General features: G+C 41.2%; 1 protein-coding gene across 1 annotated transcript in view; it reads right to left on the bottom strand.

Moving 5' to 3' along the window:
* Positions 1-689: 689 nt before the first annotated feature.
* Positions 690-22,368, bottom strand: part of NUDT3 (nudix hydrolase 3) — a 108,234-nt gene continuing 86,555 nt past the window's right edge. Inside the window, exons 3-5 of the mRNA XM_068994033.1 lie at positions 7,951-7,995; positions 6,491-6,575; positions 690-2,362 (exon numbers count right to left, since the gene is read on the bottom strand). Of these exons, the coding sequence (XP_068850134.1) occupies positions 2,184-2,362; positions 6,491-6,575; positions 7,951-7,995 (309 nt within the window). The 3' untranslated portion in view covers positions 690-2,183. The remainder of the gene's footprint in view (positions 2,363-6,490; positions 6,576-7,950; positions 7,996-22,368) is intronic.

Below are 22,368 nucleotides of genomic sequence, written 5' to 3' on the forward strand. Positions count from 1 at the left end.
TTCTTGGCACAGTTCATGTTCCTGACCCAAAGACACCAACAACAATCCAAACTGGATTTTGTAGGGTAGTGTATTATTACACCAGCCCAGTGAAAACATCAGATCACTAAAAACGCACAAATTATTATTAACACTAACACTGCAGTTCCTATTTCAGGAGTACTGATTGTTTTCCTGCAAAGCACTTTCTGTAACATAAAGGCAGAATTTATTTGGAAGACTGTGTTTTGGGGATTCCATTTAGTGATTAGTTGAATTTATGTTACAGTCCCTTTAATTTATTTGGACAGATCCCCAGAATGCTCTAAATCAGGCGATAAGCAGCAGTGTGTTCATTTCAAGCAGAACACGTGGACAGTGAGTTGGCATTTAGACTCAAATCCCATGGTGCTTTCTATCCACTGGGACCCTTCCGTGGGGACGGGATTCCTTTCCCAGAGGTAAAGTGGTGCTAAGGAAACTGCCAGCCCCGCTTTTTGGAGCTGTGTTTTAAGATTGGGATCAGATGCAAACAGAATTGATAGCAAATTAAAGTCCAACTGACGTTCCCCAAAACGCTGAACATTAAATGACCAGGCCTACCAGATACACACATTTCTTTTAGCGGGAGGGAAGAACAAAAGTTTTTCAAAGTTTGAGTATTTATTAGACTTTTTAAATAAAGAGAACTACGATTTTAATTTCACATCTCAGCTGTGTTTTGACAAAGGAGATGCCACTAACAGTTTAGCAATAAACTCCTGTCCCAAAGCCAGGGGTTGATCAGGGTCCCCCCGCTCCACCCCCAGTCTCTAGACCCTTTTCTGCGCATTTGTCTGCTAAACAACACAATTGGCAAATGAAGCCAGCATCCAGCCATCAGTCTGCAGTGAGCCAATGCATTATGTACCCGTTCTAGTAAGTGATTAAGCATTCTCCCATACCACTTCTCAGCAGACGATGGACCTTTCACATCCTGGTGGGAGATAAATTTAATATTTCTGAGCATGCTCCATGGTGCAATTACAAGTGCTATAACATTACAAAGACAAGCAAACATCTGAATTTTCCTCCTGTGTACTTTTTAGGAACGTAACATGGTTACCCAGAATGGGACAGGGCTGTGCAGCTGCGCCTGCCAAGCACAGCTGGATGCTTCGGGCACAAGGACCATGTCGAGCTCTGCGCGGTGTAAGGCATGGACGCACAGGGAGATAGGCTGCTGTCGGCGGTAAGTAGCATTATGGAAAAAACTCCAAACCAGCAGGAGAGAAACAGTGCTCGACGCTCCAGTTTTTTTGACAGTAATTCCAAGAATCCAGTTCAAATCCCTATTGTCAACATGTAGGGAGGAATTCAATTTCTAGCATTGTTTCTCCAGATCTGAGCTGAGGCCATTTGCTCCTGGCTTGGTAATAAGAAAGAAAATAGGTTTCTTCCTGTTTCTTTCTTGGCGTGGAAACACAGCTTCGAGAAGAGAAGGCGTGAGTCCCGGGAGACTGAAGGAGCTGAACCCTTCCCGGACCCTATGTAACTACACCAGCAACTGGGGAGAGGGGAGGGCGGGGAAGCTCACCTAGCCACTAGCATCAGAAACGAAAAAGCAAATGAACTGTGAGGCTCTCCACTTCAGAAACACCCCGAATTTGAAAAATGAAACCTTGAAAAATTAAAACAAATGCCTCTTCTAAAGTCATTTATTTACATATTATATGTCCAGTATATAATGTGTAGATAAACGCATCCTGTGGTGAAAGTGACCAGCCTACTGGACTGAACAGCACATCATGGGACAAATTCTTGAAAGGTTTCATCTCATAATGGATATCTTTTAATTAAAAAAAAAAAAAAAATCTGGCCAGGGCTGGGATGAGACAAACAGCAACACTTCAGAATCCAAGGCAGAGGGAAGGCTGTTTGCCTCTTTAGAGAGTTGAAAGGGTGTGAAAAGGGAGAGACAGATCATGCACAAAAGTACTTACAAATTACATACCCAACCCCCACCCCCTCAATAAAAAGAGAAGAAAAAGCCCCATCACTTAACACCAAACAGCAACATTATCAATAAACCCTTTCTCTGCTGCCCATCATGCCTTATTTGAAAGAGGAGGCCTGTGAGGAGAGGTGAAAGAGCAAGGGTGAGAGGGAAGACCTGCACTTCAGTCTCGTTTCCAATTTTCACTTCTCTTACAGGAAATCTTCAGTCATCTGATGCCCGGCATCGAGCTCTGAGCAGATACTGAGTATGTGGGGGCCACAAGCGGGGTGCCGTTGTTGGCTGAGTAGCCTTGCCTCAACGTTTCAAAATACGACGCCTGCACCGGTTTGTGACACTGGAGCACTTTTATGGCATCTTCTATTTTAAACCATTCCCGCTTCCTTCCTGTGGAGGCAGAGAGTGAAAGAAATTAGTGCAAAAAGGAAGTAGCAGCAGGTTCCTGATCCTGTAACTTTTGAGAAAACGCAGGGAAAAAACCCACAGAAACTACCGTCATTAACGTTTTTCTTTTCTTTCTAAAAAGTTATTTATTTATGGTTGCACCGGGTCTCGCTGCTGCGCGAGGGCTGTCTCCAGTTGCAGACAGTGGGGGCGATACTCTACTGTGGCACGCAGGCTTCTCGTTGTGGCCGGTTCTCTTGCTGCAGGGGCTCCAAGGCATGCATGCTTCAGTAGCTATTCCAAGGCATGTGGAGTGTTCCTGGACCAGGGATCAAACTCATGCTGCCTGCACTGGCAGGCAGATTCTTCACTGCCAGAACACCAGCAAAGTCCTCCTTTGCTTCTTTAAACTGAAGTATAAACGACCCACAGCACAGCGTATGAGTTCCAGGTACACAACACAGTGATTCCATGTTTTTGTTGTTGTTCTTGTTGTTCAGGTGCTAAGTCGTGTACAACTCTTTGCGACCCCAAGGACTGCAGCATGCCAGGCTTCTCTGTACTTCACTATTTCCTGGAGTTTGCTGAAACTCATGTCCATTAAGTCAGTGACACCATCCAACCATATCTCATCCTGTTGCTCCCTTCTCCTCATGCCTTCGATCTTTCCCAGTAGCAGGGTCATTTCCAATGAGTTAGCTCTTCTCATCAGGTGACCTCCATCATAGCTCAGTCAGTAAAGAATCTGCCTGCAATGCAGGACACTCGGGATCGATTCCTGGGTCTGGAAGATCCCCTGGAGAAGGAAATGGCAATCTACTCCAGTATTCTTGCTGGGAAAATCCCATGGACAGAGGAGCCTGGCGGGCTACAGTCCAAGGAGTCACAAGAGTCAGACACGACTTAGCAACTCAACCACCACCAACCACTACCACCATTATTAGGTGGCTGAAGTACTGGAGCTTCAGTTTCAACTTCAGTCCTTCCCATGAATATTTAGTGTTCATCTTCTTTATCATTGACTGATATTTCTACATAGTACAAAAGAGCCAGAATGATTATCAACATTTAATAAATACATTTTTCCTATATTCTTTTCTAACAAGGGTGATGGAAGCACACTTTGTATGTATCAAATACTATACAAACGCCTAATGCAGAAAATAGGTAAGAAATCTGAAAACTGAAGAACTGAGAGTCACAGTGTGAAACTCGTACTCTGGAAAGAACCACTGCTAGCTGTTTCTTCTCCAGCTCCTGGGCCTCTGGCCTTCCATGGCTGACACATACGTGCCTGAAGCCCAGCCAGCATTCCCATCTCCCACAAAAGTAGACATGAAGCTGATGCAGCTTCCAGAATTACTGGGATGGCTGACCTGTAACCAGGTATTTATTTTAAAAGTCCTATCTAAGAGTGATATATCTGGGATTTCTGTGATTGTTTACTGGTTAAGAATCCACCTTGCAATGCAAGGGACACGAGTTTGATCCCTGATAGGGTATCTAAGATCCCACGTGCCAAGGAGCAACTGAGCCCAAGAACCACAACTAGAGAGCCTGTGCGCCACAATAAAGATCCCACACGATGCAACTAAGACCCGGCACAGCCAAATATAAATAACTAAAAAAAAAAAAACAAGATTCTACATGCTGCAAAGCAACTAAGCCTGTGAGCCATGGCTACTGAGCCTGTGTGCTGCCACCAGTGGAGCGCGAGTGCCTGGAGCCCGTGCTGCACAAGAGAAGACACCATGGTGAGACGCCCAAGCACAGCATCGAAGCGAAGCCCCCGCTCGCTGCAACCAGAAAAAGCCTGGGCGCAGCAGTGAAGACCCAGTGCAGCCAAAAATAAATAAAAGGAACGATGTATCTATAGTAAAGAAGATATTTTCTTAAAAAGAGGAAAATATAATTTCAACACAATCACTATTTTCAGTGTATTTCAAAAATTTTTTCAAATGCAAGTTTTAAAATTCTTTATTATTTTTTTCTCTGACAAAGCTACCAAAAGATCATTGGCTAAAACTGGGGAAAACAGAAGCAAGCATAAAGAACAAGATAATTACCTGTAATCTTACAAACTAGAAGTAACTACTCTTAATACTTTAGTGCATTTGCTTATCTTTCACCTTATTTGAAAAAGACACAGCTATCTCAACAATTATAATTGGGATCACTCTTTAAGGTGCTCCAAATTCCTCGGAGGCCCTGATAGAGTGCTGCTGTTGGGAACATGGACGCTGATGCTAATCTGCTGGGCTCCAGTCACATCAAAGGCTCTAATCAGCCACGCAGGCTTGGGCAAGTTACTGAACCTCTCTGTGCCCCTCTTTCCTCCTCTATAAAACAGAGATATCAACAGTACTTATCTCTCAAATCTGCTGCGAGGGGTAATAGGTCAAGCATTCGGACAATGCCTGGCACACAGTACGTGCTGTAAGACAACGCGCTCTTACTGTTGTTGCTTCTTTCTCACTTCACACTGCTTCTTAAGCATTCTTCTCAGCATGACACGTAGCGGTTGTGTTACACCGTCTAGCATGGATGTGACGTCATTCACTTAACTATTTTTCCGCCACTGGACATCAACAGCCTGCTATTTTAATTATTATAAAGAATGCTACAATTTTAAAGATCTGAACCTTATACGGCTAGTGACATGCACTGCCAAACAGCCTTCCAGGAAGGATGTGCTGATCCCCAGTCCTGCTTCTGTGCTGGAATGTCAGTTTCACCACACTCCTGCCAGCACTGTTAACTGCTGTTTGTCACTGCCAGTTCTTCAGGTGAAAACCAGTACCTCATCTTTGTTTTCATTTCAAATTCCTATTTTGATGTAGTCTTAAATAGTATACACATAATTCTATACCCTGTTTTCATTCACCTACTCAGTCTCATAAGCACTTCTCCGTGGTACACAGCTTTTGTAAGTATGTGTATAACAGCTGCCTAACATTCCATCAGATGAATGGACCCTGGATCACTTGTCATTCACTGACCTGTATATTTTAAGACCCAGTTTTTCACCTGAAAATGGCTTATGTGAAAAGGCTAACAGGCTTATTCCCTGTTAGCTATCTAAAACATATTTTAGATAGTTTCATTAGGGTCAATTCTCAGCAGGAGTACAGGTGACAGGCTTGTTTGGATGTTAACAGAGCAATGGTGCCTTAAAAATCAGTATCACAAGTGTACAACTCTGACCCAACAGAATCGTCTGAGGACAGGGCCTGCCACACCACACTCATCTCTGGCCCCAGCACCAGCTATCAAAGAGTCTATTTTTAATACCCCCTCACCAAATTTATTTATACTTAAGCTTACTGCATTCTTATCAAATACAAAGCAACTAAAAACTGAAAGGCCCTGAAATGTCCAGATCAACAGTGCTGAGAGGCACGATGGCGAAGCACGTACTAACAAGCGAGAGGTTCTGATAAGTAAGTTCTATTTGCCAAATTTATAACAGAAATTAAATCAATTTTATGTTTTTCTATGCTTTTCCTTCAGAGCTCAAAGATTAAAACCATGAACCAATCATTAAATCACCTCACTTTTTAGGTCAAAAGATATATATACACACAACTGATCTGGGATCACTGAAAATGGCTCCTTAGGAGAAAAGGCGAGTTCACCTCAAGGGTAACAAGAATGTAACTGGTAGTTTCCAGTTACTCCCACCACTCTGCACCTACTACACAGCTCTGGAGGGAGGGCTCACACCACTGAAGTCACAGTTTCCTCCAACAATGTGAATAAGCATCGCAAGAACAGCTGCAGTCCTGCTCTCACTGGGGGTCAGTGGCCAGCAGCAAGCCTAGCAATGTAGAGGCCACGATTAATATCTGCTTGGGAGGATCCAATTTGGTTTTAGAAAAATCCAATTCTGGTTTTATTTTTATGGGCCTTGTCTCTAATTGTTCACTATGCATCCAACTTCAGCTTCCTTTTAAACATTTAAAAATATAATAGTACTTTTCACAAGTTCAAAAACAGACATGCTTATTTAAACACATCCTTCTGTTATTTCTTTTCTTTATCAGGCTCTCGCCTGTGGTTCTGGGTAAAGAGCTGCAGTGTGGCCAAGGCTAGTTGTGAGAGCTCTTGGGAGGCCATCTGGGGACAACTTACCAATGCTGACTGAGTCTTCCCAGTCTTCCAGCACTTCTGTGACAATGAGCACATAGACATACGTTCTATGCTTCCTCTCCTGGTTCTGAAGGGCAGAAAGAGAGGGACAGAGAGTTTCTCCTTAGAGAGCTGAGATTACGTATATGAAACAGAATCCACTGCATATGTCCAGAGAGCTCAGATCCAAGGACTCCTTTTACTTTTGTCATCTGACAATCAGATATGGAATAGCGACAGCTAGCCTACTGAAAACATGCCATGCTTGAATCAGAGGGTGAGCTCTTTGGCTGGGCTTCCAAAGCCAAGGCTTTACCCTGGTTTTTCCTTCTTCTTCCCTAAAAAGCAACTTTTCAAAAATAGTGAGAAAAGGATTGGGGACCTCTTGAGAAAAGGTATGAAGCACATTTAACTAGTTATCACAGCAGAAAAATAAGAGACTGTGATGGGTGGAGGGCCCATTCAGGCAAGCAAGCTGATTACCTCACACATGGCCCCTCCTCCTATCAGCCCTGCTCATCTTCATCCCCTGATTTCCGACTTTCTCCAAATCCCTACTCCAGTAATTGCTTGTTAGTCTCTTCCGCTGCAGTTGCTCATCTCCTCTTCCTCCTGTCTCCTCCTCATTTATCTACCCCTTCTCACATCTTGGGAGGAGAGGAAGAGAGGTAGAGATGGGAAAAACAATTCTTACAAATAATTCTAGCTGTACGGAGGAGATTAATGGGATTTTAAAAGAGAAGACTCTGAACTCCCCGTGCAGGGAGTACAGGCTCGATCCCTGATCAGGGAACTAAGATCCCACATGGCCAAAAGAAAATTAAAACAAAAAAAAAAGACAGCAATGGACAGTGTTTATGTCCCTGCTAGAAAGCAAAGCGAAGTTGCTCAGTCGTGTCCGACTCTTTGCAACCCAGTGGACTGTAGCCTACCACGCTCCTCCGTCTGTGGAATTTTCCAGGCAAGAGTACTAGAGTGGGTTGCAATTTCCTTCTCCAGGGGATCTTCCCAACCCAGGGGTTGAACCCGGGTCTTCCACATTGCAGGCAGATGCTTTACCATCTGAGCCAAACCCGCTAACCCCACCCCAATTTCATGTTGAAATCCTAACCCCCAAGGTAATGGTGTTAGCAAGTGGGGACAGTGGGAGGTGACTGGGTTATGACAGATGACCCTCATGAATGGAATTAGTGTTCTTACAAAACAGACCCTAGAGATGTTTGGTCCCTTCTCTGCTTTGCGAGAACACAGAGAAACAGCTGTCTATGAACCAGGAAGGGGGTCCTCACCCAGACACTGAATCTGCTCACACCTTTAATTGGACTTCCTAGGAATCAGTTTCTATTGTTTATAAGCCACCCAATTTCTGGCATCTTTGTTACAGAAGTCTGAATGGTCTAAGGTCAAGATATATATGGTTATTAATATAATACCAATTGCACCAAAGATTTTAACAGATTTACCTCAAAAATTCCAACTAATCTTCCCAATGTCCCTTTTACTCCAGCCTGAAAAAGAAAAAAGAAAAACATGTGCATTGACATTGCTTGCAGTGCTGGTCTCATTCTGAATCTTCTAGACTAACCTGTAAAACAGAAGTAAAGAGCAAGAGGACACAGCTCAGGTGGACCCCAGGTCTGTGGGAGTGGTAACAGTGTGTTCTCGGGGTCACAGACTGGAAAGGGCAGGGTATGCTCTGGGGAGAAAGTCCTCCTCTCCTCTCCACGTCTCTCACCACTGCACACTGGCCAAACAGAGCACAACAAGCAAGGCCACAGCCATACCAAAGATATGCTGAGGTAGGAATTACTTCGGTCATTTACCCATTCATTCACCAATATAAACGGAATGCCTAATCTGAGCCAAACAGTGGTGCAGATGCCAGAGGTACAGTGATGAATACGCTAGAACTCAAGCTGCATGAGAATAAGACCCTTATCTGACTTGTTCTTGGCTGTCTGTACACTGTATGTCCAGAACAGAGCTCAGCACCCAGCAGGAACACAGCAAAGCGGTCAAGTCAACAAAAACACAGTCCGGGTAATTCTGCTAAATCACCAGTTTCATGGCAGGAATGCACAGAGCATGTGATAGACAGAGAATGATGGGGAGAGGGCAACTTTACACAGCGGTTAGGCTTCTGTAGTAAATACAATGTTTATCCCATCAGTCTTTTTTTTTTTTTTTTTTTTACTCTGTGTCTTTCTGATGCATTATATGTGAACTTTTCTGTATATTCCAATTTACTAATTTACTTTTCAACCATATCCTGGATAAAGCTATCCATTTCTAGTCCCTTTTTTTTTGATATTTTTCATATCTATGTATATCTACCTGTTTCCATTATGGATACCTTTGTTTCCATGATTTTGTTGTTGTTGTTGTTCTTTTAAAATAGAAGTTATTCCTTTATTTTTTTGAGCATCCTGAACATATTTACGTTCTTTATCAGGTCATGCTATAACATTCATTCCATCTGAAGTTAATAAACAATTCACGTTCCAGCTGGTGAAGGGCTTATTTGTGCTGCTGCTGTCAGGGGCTCTCCAGAGTGGCACTTTAGGGCTCCTGCTCCGAGGGGATACAGGGAGCCCTGCAGGGCCGCCCCATCCTGCACGGCATGCTGTGCTGTGCCCTCTCCCTTCCCGGGCCCACACCTTGCCAAGTCTCAGCTCCTGGTGTCCTTTCCATCAGGCCCCTGACCTCCCCCTCACTCCAAGGGCTTCAACCACCAGCCAACCAAGGCCACGCAGGCTGCGACTTTCCTCTGCTCTTCTGCAGTTCTGCTCTGTTTCTGATCTATGGAGGCATCCACTTTGCTTTTGGATCAGGCTATGTCTTTTTAGCTTTTTGGAAATGCATCTAGTAACTTGTTTTTTACTACAACTGCCATACTATTTTGTAAAATACATTAAAAGAAATAGGCAAATATACTTTCTAAACACAACAGGTGCTCAGTATGTTTGTACAGAATGAACAAAAATTTTAAATAAGTTCTCCAAAAGTTCTTTAGAGATATTTAATAATAGAAACAATAGAAGCCAATTCAAAGGCCTAGATTCCTGGGTGAGCTATATTTTGAAATTAATTTTTGCTAATTATCTGTCAACAAATTATTTTCCTTTCTCTTGCCAACATGCTGGTTTCTTTCTCCATTCTTTTCCCCATGTGGCTTTTGGTCTACTTGAATGCAAATGTGTACCTTTTCTTACTTAAACTGCTTTTCTACATTTTCAGAAATAACTGCACTCCACAGCCAGCTAAGACTAGCTAGGCAGCACTGCATGAATTAACCAATGAAGCTGCCTGGACAAGTGGGACGAGCTGGCAGGCTATGCTCATCTGGAAAGCCAGCGCTGGTCTCTGATCCGAGGCCGGCCAAATGCGCTCAGATCGGCTCCTGAGAGGAGTCACCTGTGCCTGCCACAGGCCGCCTCTGACAGGGCCCGGGAGCAGAGCTGCCAGGCTGCAGGCCCAAGGCAGGCTGGGAGAGGGGGCAGCACAAGGACGACTGCTGGAGGCTCACAGAACATCATTCACACTTCTCTTCTGCAAAGTGGAAAAGAGGTCTCTTCAGCAGTCACTGTTCAATTATTTATTCTTCTTAATGAAAACAAAGTACAGAAAAGGAAATACTCTCCAAATTTTAAGGGCATAAATCATCTTATTATGACAATACATATAATTTATTTAAAACTTTTAATTATAGTACTTTCTGCATTCTACACCAATATGTTTCTATGCTTTACTCTGTGTTAGAGGCAGTTAGGAAACATAAAAGCGTTTTTTTCTTAATGAAATAGATGTATTTTTATAGTCTAATGTAAATCAAATAATGCTGTCATCTGTACACTGAAATCCAGCGGCATACATTTTCACTTCTAATTAGTCTAATTAATTACTTCAAATCAACAATAGTTTAATTTGTTCCTTAAGTGTTTCTTTCAAGTTTTATTCTAATACTCAGGAGATCTACTTGGGGGAATTCTATCTAAGGTGATTCTACCTTATCTCCAGTACTATCTACATTAAAAGCAAAGAAGTGTTCCTATATTTATCAGTTTTTAAAATCTGGCTTTAGCAGTTGTCTCAAGAGGAGGCTCTTCTTTTCTAAGAATAGGATTTTGGTTCTTAAATAAAACCACAGTGCTAGTAAGAGGACGATTCCTCAGAGGCAAAGGTTCTTCGAGACAGCGTTCACTGTAACCACTTTACTTTTTCACAGCCTTCCACAGTCCCACTTTCACATCCTAGCTCTCTCTCTAATGCTGCCACAGGCAACTGGACAGAGATATTTTTATCTCTCACATGATTCTTGCACGCAGGTCAGGATAGGTGTCAGGATCACATTTGACAGATACTTGGCTCAGACATTTGTGGCTAAGACTTGAGTCAGAGTATATGTAATCTTGGTCCAGTCACAGAGCTGGTATAGCCTGTTTTCCTCATAACCATATGAAAGCAGTTACAATTTCAGTCAGTACTGTCAAAGCCCCCAATCCAGAGAAGTCTTTATTTAAAAGCCCAGCTTGGCCAGCGGTAAGAATTTCAAATAAAGTAGCCACTGCCTTTTATTATTCAACCACATGCAGGCGAGTAGTCTCTCGAACTTCAAAGTTTACAATATCCATTCTAACACTTATGAGGTCTGGTTAACATAAATTAATTGAGCAACTGTCTACATTTTAAAAAGGAAAAAAATGCAAATGTCTTTTTTCCTTGGCAGTGTTTTACTGGGATTGGAAGTACTTACTGGAAAGGGCTGGAATGACAAGGGACACCCCAGTGTCTCGTCCTTCCCTCAGTTTCCAGGGCTGTACCTGAGGTCCAGGCAGAGGAACTGATGTCTCAGGCCTCTGAAGTGCACGTTCTGCATGTGCACACTCAGTCTTGACCGACTCTTTGTGACTCCCTGACTGCAGCCCTCCAGGCTTCTCTGTCCATGGGACTCTCGAGGCAAGAATACTGGAGTGGGTTGCCACTTCCTCCTCCAGGGGATTTTCCCGACCCAGAGATCGAACTGGCCTCTCCTGTGTCTCCTGTGTGGCAGGTGGATTCTTTGCCACGGAGCCATTGGGAAGCTCCCCTTGATGGGCCTTTGAACCTCCCCTAAAATGGTGGCCCACCACAAAGATTCCTGGCTTTGTGCTTAAGTTTGGATGGGCAAAGTGTACCATCACCTTCTGAAACCAATTTTTCACACTCAGGTGGACGCTGCGGCAGATAGATGGCCATCTAGCCCACAAGCATTCTCCCTTCCTCCCTGCTACCAGTAAGACCCAGATTCTGTTCAGGTGAGAACTCTGGCACACCTGAACCACTTTCTTTGGAAGAAAAGTTATGACCAACCTAGATAGTATATTCAAAAGCAGAGACATTACTTTGCCGACTAAGGTCCGTCTAGTCAAGGCTATGGTTTTTCCTGTGGTCATGTATGGATGTGAGAGTTGGACTGTGAAGAAGGCTGAGTGCCGAAGAATTGATGCTTTTGAACTGTGGTGTTGGAGAAGACTCTTGAGAGTCCCTTGGACTGCAAGGAGATCAACCCTGGGATTTCCTTGGAAGGAATGATGCTAAAGCTGAAGCTCCAGTACTTTGGCCACCTCATGCGAAGAGTTGACTCATTGGAAAAGACTCTGATGCTGGGAGGGATTGGGGGCAGGAGAAGGGGATGACCAAGGATGAGATGGCTGGATGGCATCACAGATTCAATGAACATGAGTCTGAGTGAACTCCGGGAGATGGTGATGGACAGGGAGGCCTGGCGTGCTGCGATTCACGGGGTCGCAAAGAGTTGGACACGACTGAGCGACTGAACTGAACCACTAAGGGAGGTCTGCTGCTCTCCGCAGTGACAGGTTTAGGGGTACTGTGTGTGACCCAATTCTGGGTCAATGGTTCCCGAAAGGAATGTTTCTCAGAGGCATCTGGGAAAGATTTCCCATCATGATAAGAAGAGCTGTACAAAAAGAAACCCTATACCTCCCTGCTTCTCAGGTGGGGATTTGAAACTTGGAGCTGCAACCATCATCTTGTCATTGTAAGGGAAAGGCCTAGAAAATCAATGAGAATTGAACCAAAGTCCTGACCTCTGAGCCGCTGGAGCAACAGGGTAATGGCCAACCCCTAGACCTCTTATGTCAGGAAAATAACTGCTGCTGTTAAAGCCACTTTTAGTCAGGTGTGCTGGAACCTGTATCTGAAAGCTTTCTGCTACTCTCCTTGATTTCAAAGGCAGCTCTCTGAGGAAAACTCCATATTCCCAAAGAAAAATTCTGAACTCTCAGGGAGCTGTAATATAAAATCTTCCTCTATCAAAAGCAATAAGCCCAGGCCTAAAAGGAGTTCAGGGCAACAACTCTAATGCAAATGTCTGCATGAGGAAACCTACGAAAGAAATATATGGTCTTCAATACATATAACTTTCTGGTATCCACCAGACTTAGCAAGTACAGAAGGAAAGAAACACAGTGAAGACAGATGAAGTAGATGAGAAGCCAGTGTAAGTCCAGTGAAATTTCAACCCATTTTTAAATTTTGCTTTTTAAATGAAATACTTCAAGCATCAAAAAAGTGAAGAAAATAATGAAACAAACACTCAGGTAGTTGTACCTTTATTCTTCTACATAAATTTCAAAAATCAGTTTCTCAGATCTTTTGAAAACTTCTTGGGGGATATTTATTTTTATTTTTGGATTAATTTGAGAAAAACATACCTGTACAATACTCAGTTTCTTCATTCAAGAATAGACAATCTCTATCTGTTTATTCGTGTCTTTTAAAAACCTTTAACGAAGTTTATTATTTTTATTGTAAAGAGCCTGCACTCTATCAGCAAGGTATTTTCCAGTTTTAGTATAGTTCTCTTGCTATTGTGAATAATACATATCTTTACAAGCTACATATTTTCCAGTTGATTACCACTTGTTTAAAGAAATGCTGCTGGTTTCTGCATATTGATCTTTGGTCTTGAAACTTTTTTTGGGGGGGGGTGGTTCTACCTGTTTATTGCTACCAGCCCCCTCATGCATGCGTGCTCAGTCTTGTGACCCTACGGACTGCAGCCCACCAGGCTCTTCTGTCCAAGGAATTTTCCAGGCAAAAATACTGGAATGGGTTGCCATTTCCTCCTCCCGTCTTGAAACTTTTAAAAATGCTTTTATTAGTTCTACTAGTTTCTTTTCTGTTTCTTTGGTTTTTCATAATTAATGATCAGACCATCTGCAAATAATGGTAATTTGCTTCTTCCTTTTGACTCTTTATTTTTGTCTTAACTGAAGTGGCTAGGACCACAGATCAATAATAAATGGCAGCATGATAGCAATCATAAATGTCTTATTCCTATCTGCCATGGGGGATGCTTTGAAAATTTCAAAAATATGTTTGTGGGAGGTTTTATTAGATACTCTATCAAGTTAAGGAAATTCCTTTTATGTTTGCTTACAGCTTTTAAGATGAAAGGGTACTGAATTTTAATAAACAATTTTTCTTCATTGACTGGTATGGTGATTTTATCTATTTTAATCTCAATGAAATAAATTACATAAACATATTTCCCAAGACTGAACTATCCTTGTACTCTTGGGATAACCGAGTTGTGTGATACTTTGACAAAGCTAAGATTCTATCTGCAGTTATTTCACTTAGGATTTTCACATCCATGCTCATAGGTGAGAACTGACTCTTATTTCTAAGTATCAAGATCAGGAGTCCAGTTCCAGTTCAGTCGCTCAGTTGTGTTCTACTCTTTGCAACCCCATGAACCACAGCATGCCAGGCCTCCCTGTTCATCGCCAACTGCCAGAGTCTACCCAAACCCACGTCCATTGAGTCAGTGATGCCATCCAACCATCTCATCCTCTGTCGTCCCCTTCTCCTCCCGCCTTCACTCTTTCCCACCAGCATCAGGGTCTTTTCAAATGAGTCAGCTCTCCGCATCAGGTGGCCAAAGTATTGGAGTTTCAGCTTCAACATCAGTCCTTCCAATGAACACCCAGGACCAATCTCCTTTAGGATGGACTGGTTGGATTTCCTTGTAGTCCAGGGGACTCTCAAGAGTCTTCTCCAACACCACAGTTCAAAAGCATCAATTCTTCGGCACTCAGCTTTCTTTACAGTCCAACTCTCACATCCATACATGACTACTGGAAAAACCGTAGCCGTGACTAGATGGACCTTTGTTGACAAAGTTGTCTCTGCTTTTTAATATGCTGTCTAGGTTGGTCATAATTTTCCTCAGTCCATAGCAAACTATGGCCCACAGTCCAAATCTGTCCTACCACTGGTTTCTGTAAATGAAGTTTTACTGGAACATAGCCATGGCTAATTCATTTAAGTACTGCCTATGAGAGTGTTCACATTATAACGGCAGAGCCATATTTGTGAGAGAGACCATATGGCTTCTATATCTGAAGTAGTTATTATCTGCCCCTTATAGAAAAAGTATGCTGTTTGCTGAAATAAGATTATACTGACCTTACAAGAAGTGTGTAGTTATCCTTTCTCTAAAACAGTTCAAGATAAGAATATATATTTTTGGAAATTTCCGTAAAATCCATCTAGTCTAATCTTGGGATCTTTCTGTTGGAGAGAGGGGGTGATTACTGCTTAATTTCTGTAAGCATTAATGATCTACATATAGGCTTTCTAATTTTTCTTAAGTAAATTTGAGCTGTTTTCCCTAGAAAATTTTTATTAAGGTTTTCAAAATTTTTTGTTTACAGCTTTTCATGGCTCTCTTAATTTAAAAGTCTCTGTTATATCTGTGGTTATTTTCTTTTTTATTCCTTATATATTTGTTGCCTTCTCTCTTGTATCCTTGATGGGTTCAGTGAGAGGTTTGTCTATTTTATTAGATAAATAAAAATGACCCACTTTTGGTCTGTTGATCATTGTTCTTTTCCCCTACTAATTTCTGCCCTTTTCCTTGTTATTTTCATCCTTTTACTTTGAGAGCACTAGTTGTTGTTCTGCTAGTTGCTGTTTGTTGCTGTTTCTGCTAGTTTCTTGAACTGACTGCTTAGCTTATTTAATGTCTATTTTGTTTTCTAATAAAATCGTCTAGGGCATCTCATCTGCTGTTTTTCTGCTAGTTTCTTGAACTGACTGCTTAGCTTATTTAATGTCTATTTTGTTTTCTAATAAAATCGTCTAGGGCTCAAAGTGAATGAGCTACACCCTGTAAGTAATGATAGGAAGTACTTTCATAACTGACTAGCTCTATTTGCTTACTAGTTTTGAACTATGATTTGTGCTTTAACTCAAGGATTATTTAGGACATTTTTTTTTCCTGTTTCCAAATGTTTCTCTCTGTTAAGCTGGCTTGTTGTTGATTTCTAATTTTACTGCACTGTATCACAACACATACAGTCTGTATTATTGATGTTGTGGGGTTTTCAACACTATTTTTTATGCCTTAACATAAGGTTTTTTTTTAATAATTCTTTCACATTTGCTTAAAAACTTACATACTCCTTGTTGGATACAAGGTTATTCCTCAATATATGGCATTGGATCAACCTCGTTAACTGTGTTACTCAATCCTTTTTTTGGTTGCTTTTTCTATCAGTTTCTAAACGAGATGTTTTAAAGTCTTCAGTATGGCTATAGACTTGCAGCTTTTCCTTATAACTCTGTCAATTCTGCTTTATGCAGATGAAGAGTTTACCAGGTGCACACAAGTTCATGATCCCTATCTTGTCTTGATAAATTGTTCCTTTCATTATTAAAGGTTCTTCTTGTCCCTTTAATGTTTTTCACCTAAATTCTATTTTGTCTGATATTACAATTACTATCCCAGTTTTCTTTTGGTTAGTATTTGCCTAATATACCTTTTTCCAGCCTTTCATTCTTAGTCATTCAGTATCACTATGTTTGAAAACAACATATGGCAAGTGTTATTTTCTTTTTAATTTAAGTATGTGTCTATTAATGTGTCTATTAAGTTACATTTATTGTGATTTATGGAGAAGGAAATGGCAACCCACTCCAGCACTCTTGCCTGGAGAGTCCCATGGACGGAAGAGCCTGGTGGGCTACAATGCAGGAGCTCGTGAAGAGTCAGGCATGACTGAGCGACTTCACTTTTACTTTTCACTTTCATGCACTAGAAAAGGAAATGGCAACCCACTCCAGTGTTCTTGCCTGGAGAATCCCAGGGATGGGGGAGCCTGGTGGGCTGCTGTCTATGGGGTTACACAGGATTGGAATGACTGAAGAGACTTAGCAGCAGCAGCATTGTGATTTAACCTGGAAATTTAGCTTTAATACTGAGCCACATGGGATCTCTTGGAGATGAGTTAGAATCTTTAAATTTACCTCCCATGTAGTAATGTAGAATCTTTAAATTTACTTCCTCTGCATTAGGCAGTTTGCATTTGTTAAGTTCACTGAATTAAGAGGAAGCTGTTAAGTGGCAATTTAGTCAGATAAGTCAGACCTGTCCAGGTCTGGTGGCTGTTCATAGTTTAAAGACTGCTGAGTCTCTAGAGGCAAGGATTGCCATTTAGTATTTGCTGAAGCCGCTGTGAATTGTATTGGAGTCAACGGTACATACTTCCTAATGACTAAAAATCCTTTCCTGGAATGTGGAGCTGGATGGGAAACCAAATACAACTGTTTTGGAAGAGTCATCTGGAATTAATTCATTGAGCAGAAGGGAACTGGCTCCTATCCCAGTAATTCAGTCTCCATTGAGGTTCCAACACAGACCTGCTCAAATACAGTGCTATGTTCTCTAACTTGGCAGATTCTAATCTCTACATTAAACCACTGAATTAACTATTCATCAATGAGTAGCATTCAATTATGTGTGACAATGTAGATAGATAAATTGAGTAAAAAGATATATATTTTTTAATTCCAATTTTTAAAAACAATGGTTGAAGGATAATTTAGGAGTAGTTATTAGCAGTAAGAGAGCTAACCTTTACATCAGGCTCTCCTAGTAAGCCTAAAAAAATAAATAATAAATAAAATGTCAATTCCTTGATTAAAAAGTGATTCTATAAAAAAGCTGCTAGTGTTTAATATAAACTATAAATAAATCCACTTCTTACCAAAGGGTTCACCAAATAGGAGATATTTCTGAGTTCCAACAATAAGGAGCAAAGTTTTCAAGTGTTTACATGGGAGGAATATTTTTGTGATACTGGGCTGCCGTCTATCGGGTCGCACAGAGTCGGACACGACTGAAGCAATTTAGCAGCAGCAGCAGCAGCAGGCCTTTCCTCTGTAACACCCAACACCTAAGTCAAGAGTCTTGAGGAAAAGGATTATTCAAGGAGTCTAATAATTTCTTAACCATTCATGTGTGAAGAAAAAAATTTTTTTCAAACATGTAATCACTGTTGTACTTTTCTTATAAATAATTACCCATCGGTTGCCTATGGTCTTCATTATAACTCACCACCAAAGGTAAAAGATTGAACTGAAACATTTGGTAGGTGTTATAGAAACAAATGATACTTTCATTTTTTGAAAGTTAAAGTTTGCTCTCGGTCTTTGCAAGGGAAAAGGCAGACAAGAAACCAGGTCTCAAAGCATGCTCTGGAGCATTGTCACTGGCCAATAAGTAATCAGTCAACCAATAACACATGAGAAAAAAAGACACAAGAAAGAATATATTTATGGTGGGGTGGGGAGAGAAAGGGAAAATACTGCTGTGACTAATGAAAGCAATAAAAATTACTGGTCTTAAATGTAAATATTGTTGATATAATGAAAGTTAGTCACACAGTCGTGACCGACTCTGCGATCCCATGGACTATAGCCACCAGGCTCCTCCGTCCATGGAATTCTCCAGGCAAGAGTACTGGAGTGGGTTGCCATTTCCTTCTCCAGGGGATCTTCCCAACACAGGGATCAAACCCAGGTCTCTTGCACTGAAGGAAGATTCTTTACCATCTGAGCTATTAGGAAGCCCCTAACAAATGATAACTTTTTGTATTTTCAAGAACAATATCTTATCAATAATGATAACCTATACATAAAGTTACAAACTGAAACAAATGAGAATTGGGCAGTAAGAGGATATACATTTTAGATTGGGGTATGTGTGTGTTGAGCAGACTGTTTTGTTTGGTTGGAAAAATAAGTATCTGTTCTAATGTGTTATTTAAAAGTAAAGGAGACTTCTAGTTTCTGGTCCAGCATATATAAGGAGCCTAGAAGGTCCCATGCTGTCATAACAGCAAATCAAAAGCTGAACAAACGCTTCTTAGGTTTATCAGAAAAGTGAAGCCACAGGGCAAGTCACTGCCCGCAAATCAGAGACAGACAGACCAGAGAATCTCAACTTACCAGAGCAGAAACCACCAAGGGAAGCGAGTGAGGGTAGGGTGGAAGAAACCTGGACGGTAGCTGATGAACCAATGAAGGTTCAAGGACAAGCCTAAAATCTTCTGGCCGGTGGTGGGTGGGGGTGGGGGTGCGGGGAGAAGGAGGTGGGGGGTGACCACGCATCTGTGGTTTTAACTCTAGGAGCTCTACCCAGTTTTCATAGTGAACACTGGAAAAAAATCCCCTCCTGCTTCTGGAGAGAAGAAAAATAGCCAATTTTAAATTGTAACATTCTGTTCTTCTCAACAAAGACTACCTTCCCAGAGAAACTATTTTATGTAATATACTGGGGTTTCATCAGAGTCTATCCAACCTGGGAGAAGTGAAATACTCAATTCCAGTTCCTTCACCATCCTGTCTCATTTTAAGAGGGGGTGGGGGGCAAGGAGCTGGAACTACTGAGAAGCACTTGTGAAGTTCATAGCCCGGGCACACAGGCTCACTGAAAGACTGAGGCCTAATCACAGGACTGTAGAATGCACATCTCACATCTACAGTTCCTAGTATCCAGTCATCACGCTCAGCTTTCAACAAAAAATTAATCTTACTAAAAGGAAAAAACATTTTGAAAACACATAAAAGCATTACAAGCAGACTTTGATATGGCAGGGATGCTAAAATTATCAGACCATGAAAAAACAACCATGATTAATACGCCAAAGATTCTAATGGAAAAAGTAAGAAACAATGGGTAACACAAGCAGAGAGGCAGAAATTCTAAGAATGAATAAAAAAGCAATGTTCTAGATCAAACACACTGTCAATAGAAAGGACGAATATCACTGATGGGCTCATTAGCAGACTAGACATGGCTGAGAAAAGAAACCTTGAACTTGAGGATATGTCAATAGAAACTTTCAAAACTGAAATGCAGAGAGAAAAAATACTGGGGAAGAAAGCACACAGAACAGAGAGAATATCCAAGAACTGTGGGATATCTATAAAGCATGCAACACTTACAATGGGAACACCAGAAGAAGAAAGAAAAAGGAACAAAAGCAATATTTGAAGCAATAAGGACTGAGAATTTCCTGAAATTAATGTCAGACACAAAACCAGAGAACTAGAAAACAAGTATACAAAAAGCTATACCTAGCTGGACATATTATATATACAAAGGAGAAAAAGTCTCAAAAGAAGCCAAAGGAGAATGGGAAACAGCTTACCTATAGAGGAACAAAATTAAGAATTATTTCAACTTCTCAGAAACCACGCAAATGTGAGAGAGGAGTGAAATATTTAACACGTTGAAAGGGAAAAATACCATCAACCTAGGTATGGTAGACCTTAAAGTGAAGGCGAAATAAAGGGTTTCCCAAATAAACCAGTTGAATTTGTTGCCAACAGGCATGCCTTGAAAGAAAGGTTAAAAGGAGTTCTTTGGCAAGAAGGAAAATGACCGAGATCAGAAACTCTAATCAACATAAAGAAAGGAAGAATATTAGAGAGAGAATAAGCAAAATGAAATCTTTATTTTTCTTACTCAATTGAGCTAACATTGTTGTAACATACTGTACTCAACATGTTTGCACATGCAAAAGGGCAAGAGAGATGGGGACAGCAATGACAGGACGGGGAAGGAGGCCTCTTCCACGCGCCTGCATAACATCAACGGTGCTACAGTGCTATCTGAAGGTGGAAGTGGGGGACTTCCCCGGTGGCCCAGTAAAATCCACCTTCCAATGCAGGGCACACGGGGTTTGATCCCTGGTCAGGGAAGTAAGACTCCACGTGCTGCAGAGCAGCTAGGCCCACGCGCCACTGCTAGAGAGCCCGGTGCTGCAACTCCCGAGCCCACGCGCTCTAGAGGCTGTGGCCCGCCACAGGAGAAGTCCAGGTACCACAGCAAAGACCCAGTGAGCCAAACCAACATAGAAGGAAGAAAAGAAAGTGGACCTGGATTAGTGGTATATTGCAAGCTCTAGGGCAATCCACTAAAAAAGAAGCATAACTGTTATGTTAGGAAAGAAGAGAAAATGGAATAATTTATTATTAAGTGCTCAACTGGAACCAGAAAAGGCAGAAAAAGAGTGGACAACAAAGATATAAACAAAGAGAATAAGGGCAACAAATAGAAAACAGTATCAAACACAGCAGCTGTTAATTCAAGTATATCAATAATCACTTTAAACATCAATGCCCTAAACATATCAATTAAAATACAGGCTATCAGGGCACACCAAAAAACAGTATGCTGTCTCCAAGAAACCCACTTTAAATAAAAACACACATACAGATTAAAAGTAAACAGATGAAGAAAGACCATATACTGTGCTAACACAAATCAAAAGAAAATATAAGTAGCTATACTAATTTCAGAGACAGCAAACTTCAGAGCAAGGAAAATTATTTACGTAATGATAAAGGGGTCAATTCTTCAAGAATAGGGCAGAACGATCCTTAAAGTACCTGGGTGTAACAATAAAGCATCAAAATATGCAAGGCAGAAACTGACAGTACTGCCGGAAGCAGATGAGTCCATCATTACTGTTGGGAGGCTTCAATACTCCTCCTCCAGAAACGGACAGATCAGCAGGCAGAGGGGCAACCAGATATAATTGATACTTACAGACTACTTAATCCAGTAATTGCAGAACACATTCTTCTAAATTTAACACAGTACATTACCAAGACAGACAACATTATGGGCCATAATTGACATCTTAACAAATTTAAAAGTATGTAAATTATACAAGGTATGCTTTCAGATCACAATAAGATTATATGAGAAATCAGTAACAGGAAAGACTGTCAGAAAATCCAAAATGCTTGGAGGTTAAACAATACGATTCTAAGTAACAAACAGGTCAAAGAAGAAATCACAAGGAAATTTTTAAAAACTCTGAATTAAATGAAGATGCACACACAACTTATAAAAATCTGTGGGATGCAACAAGAGCAGTGCATAAAGGGTACTTTATAGCACTGTGTGTACTAGATCTAAAACCAATAATCTAAGCTTTCACTTTAGGAACTAGAAAGTGAAGCTGCTCAGTCGTGTCTGACTCTGCCACCCCATGGACTGTAGCCTACCAGGCTCCTCCATCCATGGGACTCTCCAGGCAAGAATACTGGAGTGGGTTGCCATTTCCTTCTCCTGGGGACCTTCCTGACCCATGGAACCCGGGTCTCTTGCATTGTGGGCAGAGGCTTTACCCTCAGCCACCAGGGAAGCTTTCACTTTAGGAACTAGAAAATGAAGAGCAAATAAAATCCAAAGAAAGCAAAAGAAAATAAGCAACAAAATTAGAGCAGAATTTTAAAACAGAAGATTTTGAAACACTTAAAATCAATGAATTTTAAAACAGAAGATCAATGGAGAAAAAAACAACAAAACTAAAAGCTCAATCTTTGTAAAGATCAATACAAACAACAAGTTTCTAACAGGGGTAACCAAGGAAAAAGAAGACAAATAACTAATATTAAAAATTAAATTGAGGACACCACTACAAACCCCATGGACATCAAAGGGATAACAAAGGAATAAATCTCAAGAAATACTATATCCACAATTTAATAACCTACATGAAATAGACCAATTC

This window comes from Capricornis sumatraensis, chromosome 22 (assembly GCF_032405125.1).
Source record: "Capricornis sumatraensis isolate serow.1 chromosome 22, serow.2, whole genome shotgun sequence".
Lineage (NCBI taxonomy): Eukaryota > Metazoa > Chordata > Mammalia > Artiodactyla > Bovidae > Capricornis > Capricornis sumatraensis.